Below are 16,717 nucleotides of genomic sequence, written 5' to 3'. Positions count from 1 at the left end.
AGTCAACACGTACAAGTGTTCTTCTTACGTTAAAACAACGAGAATACAGAAAATGTGCTTAGACCTCCATCTAGTGGTTATATTATAGAATTAAAGGAGAAATTACATATGAGACAGCTTTATAACTGAAATAGACAAGTTTAATATAACTATACTGATAAGTGTATATTTCCAACGTCATGTTTGTGTTATCCGTTTCTGTAAGTTTTTGTGACGTGTTTCAGAAAGATAATCGCTTAGACAGAGTAATAGTTTATTTTCATCTTAACCGGACATCACAGTTGATCAGTGAAATAATTCATAATTCAATATATTGATACCGATTTCTTTATCAACTGTTTGTTCAATTGAGACATAAGGGGTGAATTCAAAGCATTTTGAAAGTGACACACTTCCTTCTGCCAGTTGGTGGCGCTATAACTTTGACTCACAATAGTCACATCCACGCGACCGGCCTCTTCAAGTGAAGAAACTGCTTAAGTTTCATCGAGATCAAGTAATGTATGCAGAAGTTATAACACACTTCCTTGCTGTTTAAGCTTCATTTATGTGCTTTTTGAGCTTCAAAGTTCTTGTGCAATGTGTTCCACATTCAAACCAAAATATCTGACTGTAGGTCAAAGTATGAAACCAATACCCCACTTTTGTCTGAAGGTGGCGCTACTGAGCCCCTGCACCAGGCATCAAAAAGAAAATTCAAGTTTGAAGAGCTGCCGCGACAGCAGTATTTAAGATATCAATAATTCTTTCACACGTCTACATCTGCCGTGTGTTTACATTATACACCTAAAGTTTGAAGTAAATCGTGTAACAATAAGTGGGTGATTTTAAAGCATTTTGAAAGTGACACACTTCCTTCTGCCAGTTGGTGGCGCTATAGCTTTGACTCACAATAGTCACATCCATGCGATCGGCCTCTTACAGCGAACACACCGCTGAAGTTTCATCGAGATCAATTAATGTATGTAGAAGTTATAACACTCTGACTGTTTCTCGTTTCTCTCCATCATTTCGTTTCCTCGCCACGGCCAAACCGTTGGAGATATCAATAATCTGCCGGCAATTTTTCATGGTCAATGTCTTGACATCATGCTGACCGAGTTTGTTGGCGATTGGTGGAGTTCTCTGGGAGGAGTATTCCAAATTCCATTGCGTGCGTTTTCAAACAACCCTAAATAGACGGTTTCCTGTTGGTCTGGGGTAAAAAGTGAAAGTATGAAGGATATATGAAATGATGAGATCTATATGTGTACCGAGTTTCATATTATTACATGCAAGCGTGTTTGAGTTATAGACCAAGTTTTCGGCCCCTGTTCCAGGGGGCGCTGTCGAGCCCCCCTGCCACGCCCGGGTACCAGCTTCAGGCCGGCCCTAATGACCGCAGGTTCTGACCCGTGTGCAAAGTTTCAAGAGTTTTTGAGCATGTTAAGAGCCCCAAAAGTGCCCCGTAAGTCGTAAAAAAAATAAATAAATAATAATAATAATAATAATATTAATAATAATAATAATCCTAACGAAAACAATAGGGTCCTACGCACTTTGTGCTTGGGCCCTAATAATATTAATCCTAACGAAAACAATAGGGCCTTGCCTTTTCAAGGCTTGGGCCCTAATAAACAAAACAAAACAAAACAAACATCTTGGCTCATGTGGTACATTACAAACATTCGTATTACATTGACTAGAACTTCTCCCAACATCTGTGCCTTAGGAAAGGCACATCAATGTGGTCTTTGATCCACCTCATATAGCACATCAAAGCAGGACTCAAATGAAAAGCTGTATTTGCCATCCCCACCTTGGCTCTTTCTCACTTTGAGAGAGTTAGAATCTATTCAATGCACTCACATCTCCACCACTTATCCATGGTGACACTTATCTCGAAACTGCATACTGTACATACAGTAGAAACCTTGTATGTAAATTGTATGCAGTTTTTTTATACAAAGAGAATGAAATGTATGGATCCGTATGGACTGAATATTTTTTTTTATATAGTAAAGGGACATAATACACTGTTAAATGCGAAAATGTGCAGTAATTTCTTCTACATCTAACCTTCAAAAAAGTCCTTTTGTTGGTGCAACTTAATGTTGTCAGGTTGATTTAGTAACGTAAAACACAGTAAAATAGTTTAATTAAATGTAGAAGGGTTAGTAGAATCCAAAATGAAAATTATGAAAATCTTTTACCCTCGTTTCTTTACAAACATTTAGACTTTAGAAACTGAAAGTCTCAGTCCACATTAATTTTCATTGACTACGTTGGTATGGACACCAGAAAGAGATAGCTGCTTAAGGCTCAAAATCGATATATAGGTTTACATGAGCTGTGTTCGTGGCTTTCTCTTTACTCCTGTATACATGTGGCTCAGTTAAGAAACAGCGTTCTCCAAGGCAATGTAATTTTCCTTCGACACTTGTGTAAATAAACATGGGATCCGAGGAAGACTTTGCTATTTTATTATCTGTTTCTTTGCTTTATTTCCAGATTTTCTGGAGTTGTTGCTGTGGTTGTTCCATTAACTTTCCATCATGACCTGCAGTGGAATTGCACGGCAGTAGTGGGGTTTTCCTTTTACATAAATCTCTGGGATTCCCCCTATATACAATCCTAAACACACAAACATAAGGGACAGTCTGTATTTACATTGGTGTGTCTAAATGGGTATAATTTATAGTTTATGTGATTTTTCCACTGTTCTTCCAGAAATGCTGTATTCTTTCTGCTGTGTTGACATGTTGTTGGGTTCCATCCTATGATGTTTGTTATCCAGTCTGTTTATGCAAATGCACAGTCCTCAAAAACCATTTAGAACACTGCTTACGTGTTTACATATATTAAGCTGAGTTCTTCGGGAGGAACCAGGGTGTGTTTAACCACTTTCTCTTAATCCCTTAAAATGCGTAAGTAAATCAAGGTTCTTGTTTACATGATGTTTCAGAACGTTGCTTTCTGCCAAACCCTGGAATAAACAGTTTACTTAAGTGCATGTAAACATGGTCATTGTAAACAAGATCAATGCAGTGAAACTGAAAGGTGACAAACTCTCTGTCATTCTACCATACATCTCCTCTTGTCTTGAACAGAAGAAAGTCGTTCAGTTTTGGAACAATATAAATGTGTGTAAATGTTGACAGATTTGTCCTTAATTTAGATCACATAAAGTAATTTTTTCCAAGTTAGTTTACTTGATCACAGATTTTATCCAGTATTCTTTGAATTTTACTTTAAAGTTATTTATATTACTCAGTATTCCCTGTTTTTTCTTTCTTTCACTAAATGTACTGTCCTCTCTGTGTCCTATTTAGCCACTTGCCGTTCTTGAACTCCTTTTGTTGAAAAAGGCTGCAAAATCCACTGAGCGATCTGAGTAATGTGCCCTGCAGAGAAATCTGACAGTTATATTTGTGCTTATACAGTATGTGCAATGAAAACAATTGTCCTTTCAACAACATACTGTGGTTACCCTGATTTAGGATTTGCAGTGTTAAGCATATCACATATACTACTGGGGTTGCTAGCTTTTAGCAATGTTTCACTCCAAGATTTAATTCTTGAAAGTCATCATGCCTACTGTGTTAAACCAACTGTCCTCATTTCAATGCCCTGGTCTGCATCCAGCATCTCTCTCTCTCTCTCTCTCTCTCTTGGTCTCGGTCTCTCTCTCTCTCTCTTAGTCTCTCTCTCTCGCTCTCTCTCTCTCCTCCCTCCCCCCAGTCAACTCCATCCCCAATCACAATGTTATGAATGGCAACCAATCAGAGCCTGCTCCCCTCTGCAAACTGCATCCTTGTCCAGCAGAGCAAGAGAGAAAGGATAGAGTTTTTGTGTGAGGGAGTGAGTGATAGAGTGAGAGAGAAAGAGATAGAGAGAGGCAGCTGGAGTCTCGCACACAACTGTAGTCAGTCTTGGAATCTGAGCGCTGCCAAGAGACAAGCATAGAAGCCAGCGTCGTACTTCCATGACGATGACATGTTCTCTGAAGTGCTCAGGAGGCTGTTTTCTTAAGGTAAGAACCTTATGCATTTTACAGTTCATGTGAAGGGGGCTACATTTTTTGATATCTTAAACAGCATTAAAAGAACTCACAATTGTATTATTAGTTATTCATTTTTGTGTCATCATTGCTGCAATGCTCAAAATCACAAAATCTAAATTGAAATACTTTGTAATGCTGCATTTGAATGCAATTACATTTTGTCATGGAAATAGCCTGTACTGAATTTGTAATGTAATACATTTTAATGGCTTCTGACTTCTGTCATATTGCTACACTCTATTTAACTGATATAATATTAGACAAAATGCTAGTTTAATAATTGGTTGCTTTTAATTGTTGTGTTATTATTATTATGGAATTAACAATGTCGAAACTAAAATGTACACTTAAATACTTTGGAGTGCTTGTTTTTGAAAGGGATAACATTTTGTAATAACCTGGATTGGATCTATCTACTGTATATATAATATATGGATTTTTAAACTGTATATATACAGTTGTGCATCAATGTAGATTTTTGTATCAATTACAAGATGTCATTAAACATGACAGTCTTCAAATCTTCAATGTAGTCCATTTCTTGTTTAAGTTTACCACCCACAGTCATGATTGCAGTTGAAGTTTCTTACAGTATATCCTCCCTCTCCCTATCTGTTTAATTGCACCCAAGCTTTTTTCAAAAAGGCATATACATGTGTCTAGAGATCTGTGTGTTTGATCATTGACATTAAACAAATCAGAGCTAAGAAATGGGAATTGCTTTCATGAGGCACTGTGTCTGTTTGTGATCGTTAATCCAACATTTTAACTGAAGTGGTACAAATTTTGGAGTTTGTTGACAAAGCTGTAACACTAAACCTGCATAAGCAACTCTCTAATGTTGGAAAGTGTTCTTGTAGATAAGGATAAAAGAAAGTCATAGGCCAAGAGCATTTTCAAGCTTTATATCTGCTTATACCCCTTGTGACTGAGTGCAAATGTGGAACTCAAATTCAAGACCGTAGACAAATCAATGTGAGCTTAGTTGCCAATCATTTTTCCTTATTGTCTCTGTATAGCCTATATATTACCATAGAAATGTCTTTAGATATTTTCAATGTAAAACTTTGTTGTCAATTAATTGGTATCAAATACTTTTGCAGTTCACTTTTGCAGTTCCATCGGATGTTTAATTTTAATTTAATTTTTTTGCTCCATGTGCTTCTGACCAAAGAGTTCCTCTCAAGCAATTATATGCAGACTGTGATTTATACATGTGACATGAACACATATTGGCATGACTGTTACACAAGGTAAACCACACACTTCCTCTGAGCCAGTGTCACATATGTATAATTGCCTTTCAATGCAGAGATAAAGCCCCACATGCGTCCTTTCTTGCTATCAGTTTCTCTATTGAATCTCCCTCTCTCTCTTTGTGCCAAAGAGGTGGGTCACATAATGAGGCAAATGATACAATAAATGTATTTCTTCTGAGGGAGGTGATAATATTCTTGCCCTGACCTGAGGGAATGACCTTTTAAATTTTTTTTTTAAAGGGATTGTTTCCTAAAAATGTATGAGGAAAAGATGCAGTGAAAGTGAATTCTGCATAGCATCTCCTTTTTGTTGTATGAAGTGATTTACTGTATTTTGGTGAACTATCCCTTTAAAAGGTCAAGGATTTGAGAACAAAAGTTGCCTTCTAGCATCAGTTTGAATTCTTCATTCAGTTGTAAGTCAAGCATTTCCAGTATCCGCAACTGTTTAAGCACCCCGTCCCACCCTCCATTGCTTGTTGCCCTTCTCTGACAACACACATATTTTTTTTTTAATCAGTCGAGACCCCCATCAGCTCTTGCTGCAACTCACTTTTGAATTAATTAGATCCTCGCAGCCACACAGAATCAGAGAAAGTGTTCAGTCTAATAACGCAGGGTGTAAATTATTGGCTTGAGTCTGTGAACCTGGCAGAATCAAAGCCAGTCCTCCAGGCAGGCAATCAACATGGTGCATATCTGATCTGTAACAAAGAAGACAGTGCATTAATATTGCAAGGGAGAGGCCAGCTGTGAGAGCCGTCCAGCACAAGGGATGGAGTGATGGGGAGATTGATCTAGAGAAGGGAAAAAAAGGACTTGGGCTCCACCAAGTGGTAACTGTTGCATCCTTGGCTTGTTGCTAATTCACTGAAAGGCAACACTCAACTGAAATATATGCAGTTATAGAAAAGTCATGGACATTAAGAATGTTGATTACGTTTGCATATAAACATGCATATACCTTCAGGATTATAAAAAAAAAAAAAAGATTTATCTGTCATTAGGGAGCCCAGATTCAACACCATATTTCCGTGGATACAATGACTTAGCGTATTTGACCTGGACACCAGTAATGAGCTGCAGGCATTAATGGTACTGTTCTAATTGATAGGTCATATACGGCATGTCCCGTGAGTTTATCTAATGCCCATCTCGCTCTCCTTGGCCAAATCACTGTCCACTTATCCCTATATCCTGTCAAGGGCTGCTTATTATGCATCCAGTGCATCTAGGATTAATATTCTAATAAGGCTCATGGAAAGAGTTTAAATTATAACTATAGCATTTAATCACAATAATAATCAAAGCGGATTACATGTTCCAAAACAGAAAGGGTTTTATGCCAGCCCGGGGCTAAAAGGGGAATTAACAAGCACATTATTAAATAATATTAAACAGTCAAAGGAATATTTGCAAACAGCTGTATAGTCCTTGTTGTCATACTGAATGAAAAATACAGCTTGCAGTTTCATGCATCCTACAAAAATGTTGAACTGGAAGGTATTCAAGTAAAAATAATTCCTACTCTGTGTTGAAAAGATGTATTTGGAAACAGATATTTACTATAAATATTGAAAATTGGTTAATCGGAATGAATTGTGTCTATCTCTCTTCTACAAAACAAAGGCAGTTGGAATGCCATGAATGCATTGAAATGTTAGGGATCAGCAATGAAATGGGTTATTGTATGTACGTAACATCCCAATCCACATTCCTGACAGCTAAACACACTCCCTGCAGCCCACTGGCCACGTAAAATAATGGTGCGTTTGCTTGCAGTGGGTCAGGAATTTAATAGCAGGGTTAAACATCTCTCCAGACAGGCATTAAAAGATTTAGGGGCATTTAAGGAATTGCTTGTGAAAATTGTTCTCTAAAAGGTGAAAAAAGAGGTGAATAATGTTTCACTTAGTCCCAGTTAATTGAATGTATCGCACATCGGCTGTCATGCTTAAACACTCAGCCTGAAAGCTTGAGTATAAACACAGCGGCAGGCCACTCTGCCAGCAGCAATCACTATTTGAGGCAGCAAGCAAGAGCTTTTACTTAGTGTGACCAGCATTTGAATCCATCCCTAGTCATCCTGTGACATATAAACAAGGTCTGCTATTGATCCTGCTGTGTATGCTGATTTCTCTGTGCTTAGATGTAGTTACAACACCCATACCATAGTATTCTCTCACTAGAAATCAATTTGTATGTGGAACATATTAAGAAGACAATAAGAAGATGACATTGGAACAAGAATCGATGCTAGAATGAGGGTTGTCACAAGACTTAATTTACTCGCAGACTTTGTTTTTAGTGTTAAATTGTTGTTTTTGTTGACTGCAGAAAATACTCTGCATGAGATGCTAAATGTTATCTCAGTCGATAATGATGTTGAGGACCCTTACTCTGCCCTGAAAGTTACTTAGAATGCCATCTTGCCCATGTTTACTGATGTTGGCACTTCTGTTAACTGTATTGGCATGTAATATGCAAGATATTATGTGAGGATACGTTTTTGATCTTCACTTAATAGAATACTACATGAGGGCCCGGTGGGATAGACTGAGTGAACAACAAAGGGATTACAGTGTATGAAGCGGGTGTTACATTTTGACAAGCGCTGCAGTGACCTCCAACACACTGTAACATTTTTGCTTCGGTTATTTTTTGTAGGGAATCAAAGGAGGATCAAAGCCAGTTCTACAATGTCAGGGCTTGCCATCTCCATCATTTTCAATTCAACACTGCCCACCTTGTTAGCTTATTCATAAGGAGTTGCGGTCGTGTTGAAGATCGATTGGCTACAATGATAATGAATCACTTGCTCTGGCTGCTTCCACTCATCTTTCCCCACCTGAGCTCTCCAGTCATATTGCTAGAGAGGACTGATGGGAATATACTTCACACCTGGAACCATTTGATGGAGGGAGATAAAATGGTGCTGCTCAGATCAAAACGGGACTGGATGTGGAGGCAATTCTTTCTGTCAGAGGAATACACAGGAAGTAACTATCAGTATGTTGGCAAGGTGAGACACTATGATAACATGGACCCAAAATTAGCTTTCTTATATTACAAAACAGTCCTCGGAGAAGATGTTACATATGCAAATGCTAATTTTCTGAGCTGTATAGGGTTTGCCACTGGATTTGAAGACAGCACTATGTGGCAGACACTTTGAAATTTGATGCCATCATCAAAGATAATAAAGTAGTGCAAATATGAATTAATCAGTTACTGAGGCATACATATTCACAGAGAATGGTGAGGTGAAAAGTCAGAAAGAATAGTGTGAAGACAGAATATTTTGTACCAGGGTTTAGTTTTTTTCTGCTTCAGGACAAAGTGGCTCACCAGAGTCCTGACAGGAATCAACAATTATGGGCAATTTCACTCACTCTATTTGGGCTTTTTTTTATGTCTGTGCATTGCTTAGTGATTTGCAATATTTTATTCTGCTTTGGCTTTGTTTGAACTATTTTCATAAGTGGAATAATAGCAAAAATAGACAAAATAACTGACCATATTTTGTACATTCAATTTTTTTAATAAAATTAAATCTAGTTAATTAGAATGAATGCATGTTTTCCAAAATTCTAAAGTACTAAATTAACACAAGAATGGTATTTAATATAATATAATAAATACCATTTATATGCACCAATACAGTAATAAAAAAAGCAATTTTTACATGCATATATTTTTATAAAACATGTTTTTGTAAATTAATAGTGTGTGCAAATACTACAACTTCACTCACTTATATCTTGGAACAAAGATGTATATTATGTATTGTTGTCCTGCCAAGTTTATTAATTTAATATGATGCTGAATTATATGTATTTTTAGGATATGTTTTATACAATAGTAATATATTTATGTTGCATTTACTTCACCTTCACCTGGAGCTTTTATTTTAACATTGATAGTGCACTGCAGTGTCAAACTCTTTTTTTTCTATGTTTCCTCATTACAAATGTGGTGAAATGCTGTCACCTCCTACATTTCTGTGATACTATGTCACATATCAAATGTTTGCAATTGCGTGAATGGTTGCACTTGCAGTGCTTTACCTTCATAATGCAAGTGTACCACTCAGAGAAAGCTAAAAAAAAAAAAGCACAAGAACACCCATCACTCCTTGAGCATGTTTTGACTGGACATTTTGATCAACGATTTGAGCTTTGTAGTGTATTATATGACCTTTGCATTACATAATTTTGTCATCAGACAAGCTGAATATGTTTGAGGGGTCAGCTGCTGGATTCAGACCACTGGCTCTTTCTAAAAACAGCCCAGGATAAATGCATTAAATGGTCATGGCTCGCTCTAATGTTGTCCTGCATCTGCACTCATGAAACACCTGTTCATTAGATTTTTTTTTTCATTTGTGCCCGATTGAACCCATATAGTCCTTAACTTAATTAAGCATCATGTGGTTACAGTTGGACAGCTTGAGGGCAAATAAACTAATTTAAGTGAAACTGAATGAAACTAACCAATGGGATGTATAAGCAAAGCTGTGATATTTTTATAAAGATAATATTTAGTCAGAGATGTGGTCTGGTGGCTACATGCTCCAACATGTTCTGTTGCATTGTGGCACATGTGTGCAACCTGAGTTTGAATCTACTGTAGCTCAGGTCATATACCAATACTGATCCTCCTTTTCCCCATTGTTTCCTGTTTCTCATTGCCTCATAAACACTGCCGGTCAAAAGTTTTCTTTATGTTTTTTTATTTGATTTTTTTCACATTTTAGAATAATAGTAAAGTCATCAAAACTATGGAATAACATAAATGGAACAATGGGAATTATGTTGTGACTAAACAAAATCCAAAATAAATAAAAACTGTGTCACACATTGTCTAGAATTTGCAGACATGTACTCTTGACATTTTCTCAACCAGCTTTTTGAGGTATCACCCTGGGATGTATTTTAAACAGTATTAAAGGAGTTCCCACCTATGTTGGGCACTTATTGGCTGCTTTTCTTTATTATTTAATAATCCATAAAAAAAAACTTTTGTTTGTTTTTTTTTATTTATTTTTATTATTAAATAAATTAATATGGTGGCACAATTATATTTTTTTCTACAAAACTAATTTCAAACATTTGAGCATATACCTTCAGATCAAAATATTTTTAAGATCATTAGAAACATTTCAGTCAAGTGTTTCAAAAGTTTTGATCTGCATGTACAGTGTACAGTGTTGGCAGTATAGTGTTGACACAATTCAGTGTATTATTTGTTTCGCCTCTAACAGCAATCTATTTTACTGTAATCTAGAGGAAAGTGATGAGATCCCTCACAACAGTCAATTGTATAAAACAGTGGTAGGATGATGGTGAGGACAATTCGGGCATAATAATTATCGTTCTAATTATTACAATTACCTTTAAAATGAAAAGTTTGCAATTGGAAATCAGTCATGTTCTAAAAGGCCTGGGAACATTTCTTATTTTTAGATATGCCAATGGCAAGGCAGTGACAACAATGGTGAAAATTTATAAAAGCCTCATTCGTATTTAATGGAATATTTTCTAAAGACTTGTACACTTAAGACTCTGTGGCTTTTATGAATTTCTATTGTCCCTAGAGCTTTCACTCCAAGAGCCTCTTCTTTAAGTTACTAACCATAATTGAAAACAAGATTGTGCACGTGCTAAAAGACCACCAGTGAATAAAAACATGTCAGCACATCATATTAACATTTCAATTTATATATTCACTAAACTTTATGTAACTAGTAATTGATTAAAGGTATAATGACAATACCCAACTTATATCCACAGGAAATCTACACATTGCTTCCGAAAGTTAATGTCCATTGAAATCAACCCCAGTCAGCTGAATTATTGACAGGTGCCATCCGCCATTAAAGGTTTTTGAGTGCACATCCCCAGAGACACAGGTCTGGTCCCATGGGAACCAGGAAATAATTGCATTCACATAAACAAAGTGAGCATGATTCAGAGTTTACATTTTCACTCTAAAATGTAAATTTTTACTTCACCGATGGTTAGGTTTTGGGTTGGGGTTTGGTTTAGTGGGTAGAGTTAATAAATGTACAACCAAAAGCAAAGTTCACGTTTGGCATCTTTCTGTGGGCATATCACCCAGACACTTGTCGGTAAGCTGAGCAAAATGCTCAAGGGGTGAAGAGTGACACCTTGTTCTTTGCTCCTTCTCGGAGCGTTTCATGTGCATTGTTGAAGGCAAAGTGCTGCAGGTGTATCCTGAAATATTAAATATTATTGTATTGGTGTTCATAAATTATACTTATTATATTATAAATTAAAATATTTTTTTCCTTGTGTTAATTTAGTGGAAAATCTGTAGAAAACATGCATTCATTTTCCTTAAGTAGATTTTTAGTTCATTAAACATGTTGATTGCATTTGACTCCATTGACTGTTAGAAATGAATTTAAAATGATTATTTAAAATTATTTTATGTGATTTACCTTGGTGCCTCAGAAATCGTAATCCTGCCCCTTGCCACTGGTGGAGATGTGATTTGAATTTTGGTAAGCACAGACCGATTTCAGAAGCAAAATTTTAGATGTACTGTTGCCAAATCCACAATGCGATCAGTCTGAAATACGCACTAGGTCTAATTCACTAACCGTGAGTACACACACATTTTTAAGTAAAACCTGAGTGCAGGACTTTTTTTATTATTAATTTATTATTTATTTTCAGAAATGAAGTTCATACTCCATTTACTCTAAATTTAGGATAAAAATTTGAACAAACTGAAACCACAAAAGTCAGTAAACAAAAATAAGACTTCCGGTTGTGTTAAGGAAAAATGTTTATTTATATAATTCAATATTAACATATTCATATATAAACATTTTACCTTAACACAACCGGAAGTCTTATTTTTGTTTACTGACTTTTGTGGTTTCAGTTTGTTCAAATTTTTATCCTAAATTTAGAGTAAACATTATTATTATTTCTGGATAAATAATTTAATGAAATGAACAAATTAAATTAATTGCGTTATATGATGATATTGATCTGAGAAAGGATTTTTTTTTTAATAAAAATGCAATTGATTTCTGTGCACATAAATACAAAACTTATATGAATGATACCCACCATGTGCCAAATGTCCAATCTGTGCTTTACCACTCACTGTCGAACTAGGGTTAAACCAACGTCTACTTTCTGTCCAAACAGCTTCGCTCAGACAAAGATAGAGGGGACGGCACTGCCAGATACGTTCTCTCTGGGGAAGGAGCAGGCACAGTTTTTCGTATCGATGAGAAGTCTGGGGATTTACATGCTACTCAGAGACTGGACAGAGAGGAAAAGTCCTCATACACACTGCAGGCCCAGGCTTTCAACAAGATCACAGGTCTCCCTCTGGAGCCTGCCACTGAATTCATTGTCAAGATACATGACATCAATGACAATGAGCCCAAATTTACCAAGGCTGTCTACACAGCCAGTGTACCTGAAATGTCAGACGTTGGTGAGTGAATGAGAATTTACTGTCATGCTAGAATTCTGCAGTGTGTTTAGAGATGTCAGTTACTGCAGTGGTTTGAAGGTCAAGATTATAGTTTTATAGATTTGTTTTTGTTTCTTTTTAAATAGTGACATCCCTGTATTTTAAATAAATAACAGTATCGTCATGGTTAATGTTGTAACCTCCGTTCCCCGATGGAAGGAACGAGACGTTGTGTCGATTGTAGAGACACAAGTGGTCTCTTCTGAGAGTCTCACGTACCTCTGAACTTGAATTTGAGAAAAGGCCAATGTCAAGTTGGCAGACAGAATTTGCATGCCCCACCCCCGGACATACGGGTATAAAGGAAGCGGGCAAGCGAATGCCATACAGGTTTTCACTGAGGAGCCGAGAATACGGTTATTGCGCATTACAGTGGTAGGGATAGTGACGTGGCAAGGGGAACACAACGTCTCGTTCCTTCCATCGGGGAATGAAGGTTACAACAGTAACCATGACGTTCCCCTTCTGTCACTCACTCGAGGTTGTGTCGATTGTAGGGACACAAGAGGTCCCACTTAAAGGCTACTGAGCCAGGTGCAAGCAGGCTGTTGCGTGCTATAAGCAGCTGGGTCCAACGCCCCCAATAAAAGGTGTCATATATCGCTCTTAGGTTCCCCGTACCCATACAGAAACAGGCGACGTGACTGCATGGGAGCCAGCCGGCCAGCCTCACCTTTTCTCGCTCTATGTTTCTCGTCATAGAGTTAAAAAGCGGCTGGGGCTATCTTAACGCTATAGATGCGTCAGGGAAGGCATCCTTTCCCATTCCTATTCTTTCAGGGGGAAAAGGCCCTGCAGAGACCACAACCTGCCCAAACTGGGGGGAGGTTACTTGTGGCTAATACACACAGGGGTTGTCAGGCCAATCGTGGACATGGTGCGGTGGTAGATCCTGCCTGCAAGGGGGGGGGGGCAGCGAGGACTGCCCCAGGGAGATGCTGGTCCTGACAGTGGGGGGACCGTACCGCAGAAAATATGTCACAGGGAGTTGCCTGAAGCCGGAACTATGCCTGTGGAGCCCAAGCCCAACACGGAGCACTCCACTTGTGGTGGGTCTGGCGTCGAATTCCTCTGCTGAATCTGCGGCCAGAGGGCTAGGGAGGCATCCAGGGAGCGAGAGCTTGCTGGCTCACCTGGGAAAGAAGGCACACTGGATCTACTTGGTGAAGGGTGCAAGGTGCAAGCGGAACACCCAGTCGGTTGTTCCGTATTACCGAGTTCTACCGGCTCGGACCTGTCAAAACACGGGACTAGACCGACTCAACCCTGCGGATGTAGAACCTAGCAAAGGTGTGCTTGCAGGTCCCAAACCCTCTTGATGGAAGCGACCGAGATCAGGAGGGCGTCTTCAAGGAGAGGGCTTTGAGCTCGACTGACTCAAATGGCTCAAAGGGGAGTCTCTGAAGGCCTGAGAGGACCACTGAGGGATACCAGGAGGGGAACAGGCTTGGCCAGGAAGGATTTAACCTCCAGGCGCCTCTAAAGAACCTGATAATCAAGTCGTGCTTACCTAGGGACTTACTACGTCGTGGTGGGCCGCGATAGCAGCGACATACACCTTCAAGGTGGAGGGGACAGCCTCCCCACCAGACGCCACTTGAAGGCGTAAAGTTGCCTTATAGAGGGAGCTCTGGCTTGGTTGATTGTGTCCACAACTGCAGGTAGTAGACCACTTAGGTCTTCCGTGTCCCGTCCAGGGGCCAGACGTGGATATTCCAGAGGTCCGGACACGGGTGCCAGAGGGTGCTCCGTCCCTGAGAAAGAAGGTCCTTCCTCAGGGGGATTTGCCAGGGAGGTTCTGAGGCGGACCCCTGTCCGCAGAAAACAGAGGTCTGTCCAAGGGTTGAAAGTGTGTTGGCAGGAAGGGGTGAAAAACACACGGTATGTGCCGCAGCGCCATGCCCATCTCGGGACTCGAATCTGAAGCCAGTGCTGGAGCGGTCTCATATGCATCAACCTGAGCGGCACGACCGCGGCTGAGGATGCCATATGGCCCAGGAGCCTCTGGAACTGTTTGAGAGGAACCGCTGTGCCTGGCTTGAAGCGAGCAAGGCACGTAAGCACTGACTGCGAGTGCTCTATCGTGAGGCGCACTGACATTGAGACTGAGTCTAACTCCAAACCGAGAAAGGAGATGCTCTGAACCGGAGACAGCTTGCTCTTTTCCCAGTTGACATAAAGCCTTAAACTGCTCGAGCACCTGGTCCCTGTGGGCACATAGTAATTCTCAAGAGTGTGCTAGGATGAGCCAGTCGTTGAGGAAATTGAGTATGCGGATGCCCCTTTCCCGCAGCGGGCAAGGGCTGCCTCTTCGACCTTGGTGAAGATGCGAGGGGACAGGGACAGGCCGAAGGGGAGGACCTTGTACTGATACACCTGGCCGTCGAACGCAAAACCGCGTGGAGACGTTGAAGTACGCGTCCTTCAGGTCTACCGCCGCAAACCAATCTTGATGTCGAACTCAGGTTCAAATTCGCCTCTGTATGAGCATTTTGAATGGGAGTCTGTGTAAAGTCCAGTTGAGAACTTGCAAGTCCAAGATTGGCCGCAACCCACCGCCTTTTTTGGGTACAATGAAGTAAGGCCTGTAGAAACCCTTCTTCATCTCGGCCGGAGGGACAGGCTCTTGAGTAGCAGAGTGGCAATCTCTGCTCGTAGAGTGCTGGTGTTTTCACCGCACAACAGAGTGGAGAGAATACCGCTGAAACGAGGCGGGAGCCTGGCGAATTGAATCGCATAGATGAGCCGGATGGTCCTGGCCAGCCAACGCGACGGGCAGGGAAGCGCAAGCCATGCGTCTAAGCTCCTTGCGAGGGGCACTAACGTGACGATCGTTTTGGATGTACCGCGCGGGGGGAGCAGGTAATAGTGCGTCGGGAATCAAACACACGTTCTGAGACTTGGGTTCTGAGAAAAAGCTCAAAGCACTTACCTCCCTCCGCACACCCATCAGGGGGCGGGTTGTAGACAGAGGAGGGGGTCTTGTAGGGACGTCCTCGAGACTGGTCAGTGCTGGCCTGCCGGGGCTGGGCAGTCATGGGTCCGGAGGCGAGATGGCTGCGTCCGGGGAGCTGGGACTGCAAGGTTTTGGTGCCGGGGTGCTGTGAGAATGGCGCGCATCGGTCTGATGACCCAGAAAGTGAGGAAATCGCTCTTTTATTGAAAATTTGGGTGAAAGAAAAAGGGAGAACTGAGGATTCTCCTCCCGGCCCTCCACCGGGGACGGAGTGGTCATGCTACCATCTCCAGAGCAAACGTCTGGCTTCCTGGGTGTGCCATCTCAGGAGTGTTTAGGGGCTTTACGGACCCTAGAAAAGGTCTTGGAGACAGGGAGCATACGCCACCTGCGGGGCGCTCGACGCTGGGGCTGAGATCTTGGCCTCCGCCGTCCAGGGTAGTCCAGAGGTCAGGTCCGGGCAGTAAAAGGTGCCCTCCACAAACTCTTCAGCTCGTCATGCTCTTCCGGGAATAAAGGGGGGGGGGCTTGGCTGAGAGCGGCACCCAGAGCCAGTTTCATAGTGGCCCGGGAAAGTATGTCGGCCATCTGCGCGTCAGACTCTGACTGGGCAGGCTGGCCCGAGGACGGGGGTCCAGTCAGGTCTTCAGTGTCAGACGCCTGTACGCGCTCTGATGCAGCGCCGATGTCGTCATCCAGACCTGGCTCCAGGGATGAAGCAAACTGGCCGTGAAGCGAGCCGCCATCGTCCCGAGCGCGGACAGAGGCAAACGAGCGTGCCCGTGTGGTTCGTGGGGCTGTGCCCGGTGAAACCGAGCCCGCTGCCATCCCCAAATTGCCTCCATCGTCAGCCAGGTCGTCCTCAATCCCGTGGGAAGAAGGAGCGACGCGGGGGGCGGCTGGAGTGGCGTTCGTTTTGAGAAACGAAAGCCGACACAGAAA

The 16,717-nt window shown here is 40.9% G+C and overlaps 1 protein-coding gene across 1 annotated transcript in view; it reads left to right on the top strand.

Moving 5' to 3' along the window:
- The first annotated feature begins 3,876 nt into the window (after positions 1–3,876).
- The window catches only part of LOC127644782 (cadherin-10-like), a 40,198-nt gene continuing 27,357 nt past the window's right edge, over positions 3,877–16,717 (top strand). Inside the window, exons 1-3 of the mRNA XM_052128161.1 lie at positions 3,877–4,012; positions 7,969–8,323; positions 12,486–12,780. Of these exons, the coding sequence (XP_051984121.1) occupies positions 8,102–8,323; positions 12,486–12,780 (517 nt within the window). The 5' untranslated portion in view covers positions 3,877–4,012; positions 7,969–8,101. The remainder of the gene's footprint in view (positions 4,013–7,968; positions 8,324–12,485; positions 12,781–16,717) is intronic.

This window comes from Xyrauchen texanus, chromosome 6 (assembly GCF_025860055.1).
Source record: "Xyrauchen texanus isolate HMW12.3.18 chromosome 6, RBS_HiC_50CHRs, whole genome shotgun sequence".
NCBI lineage: Eukaryota > Metazoa > Chordata > Actinopteri > Cypriniformes > Catostomidae > Xyrauchen > Xyrauchen texanus.
The sequence above is the reverse complement of the archived record's forward strand: the minus strand, read 5'-3'. Positions and strand labels throughout refer to the sequence as shown.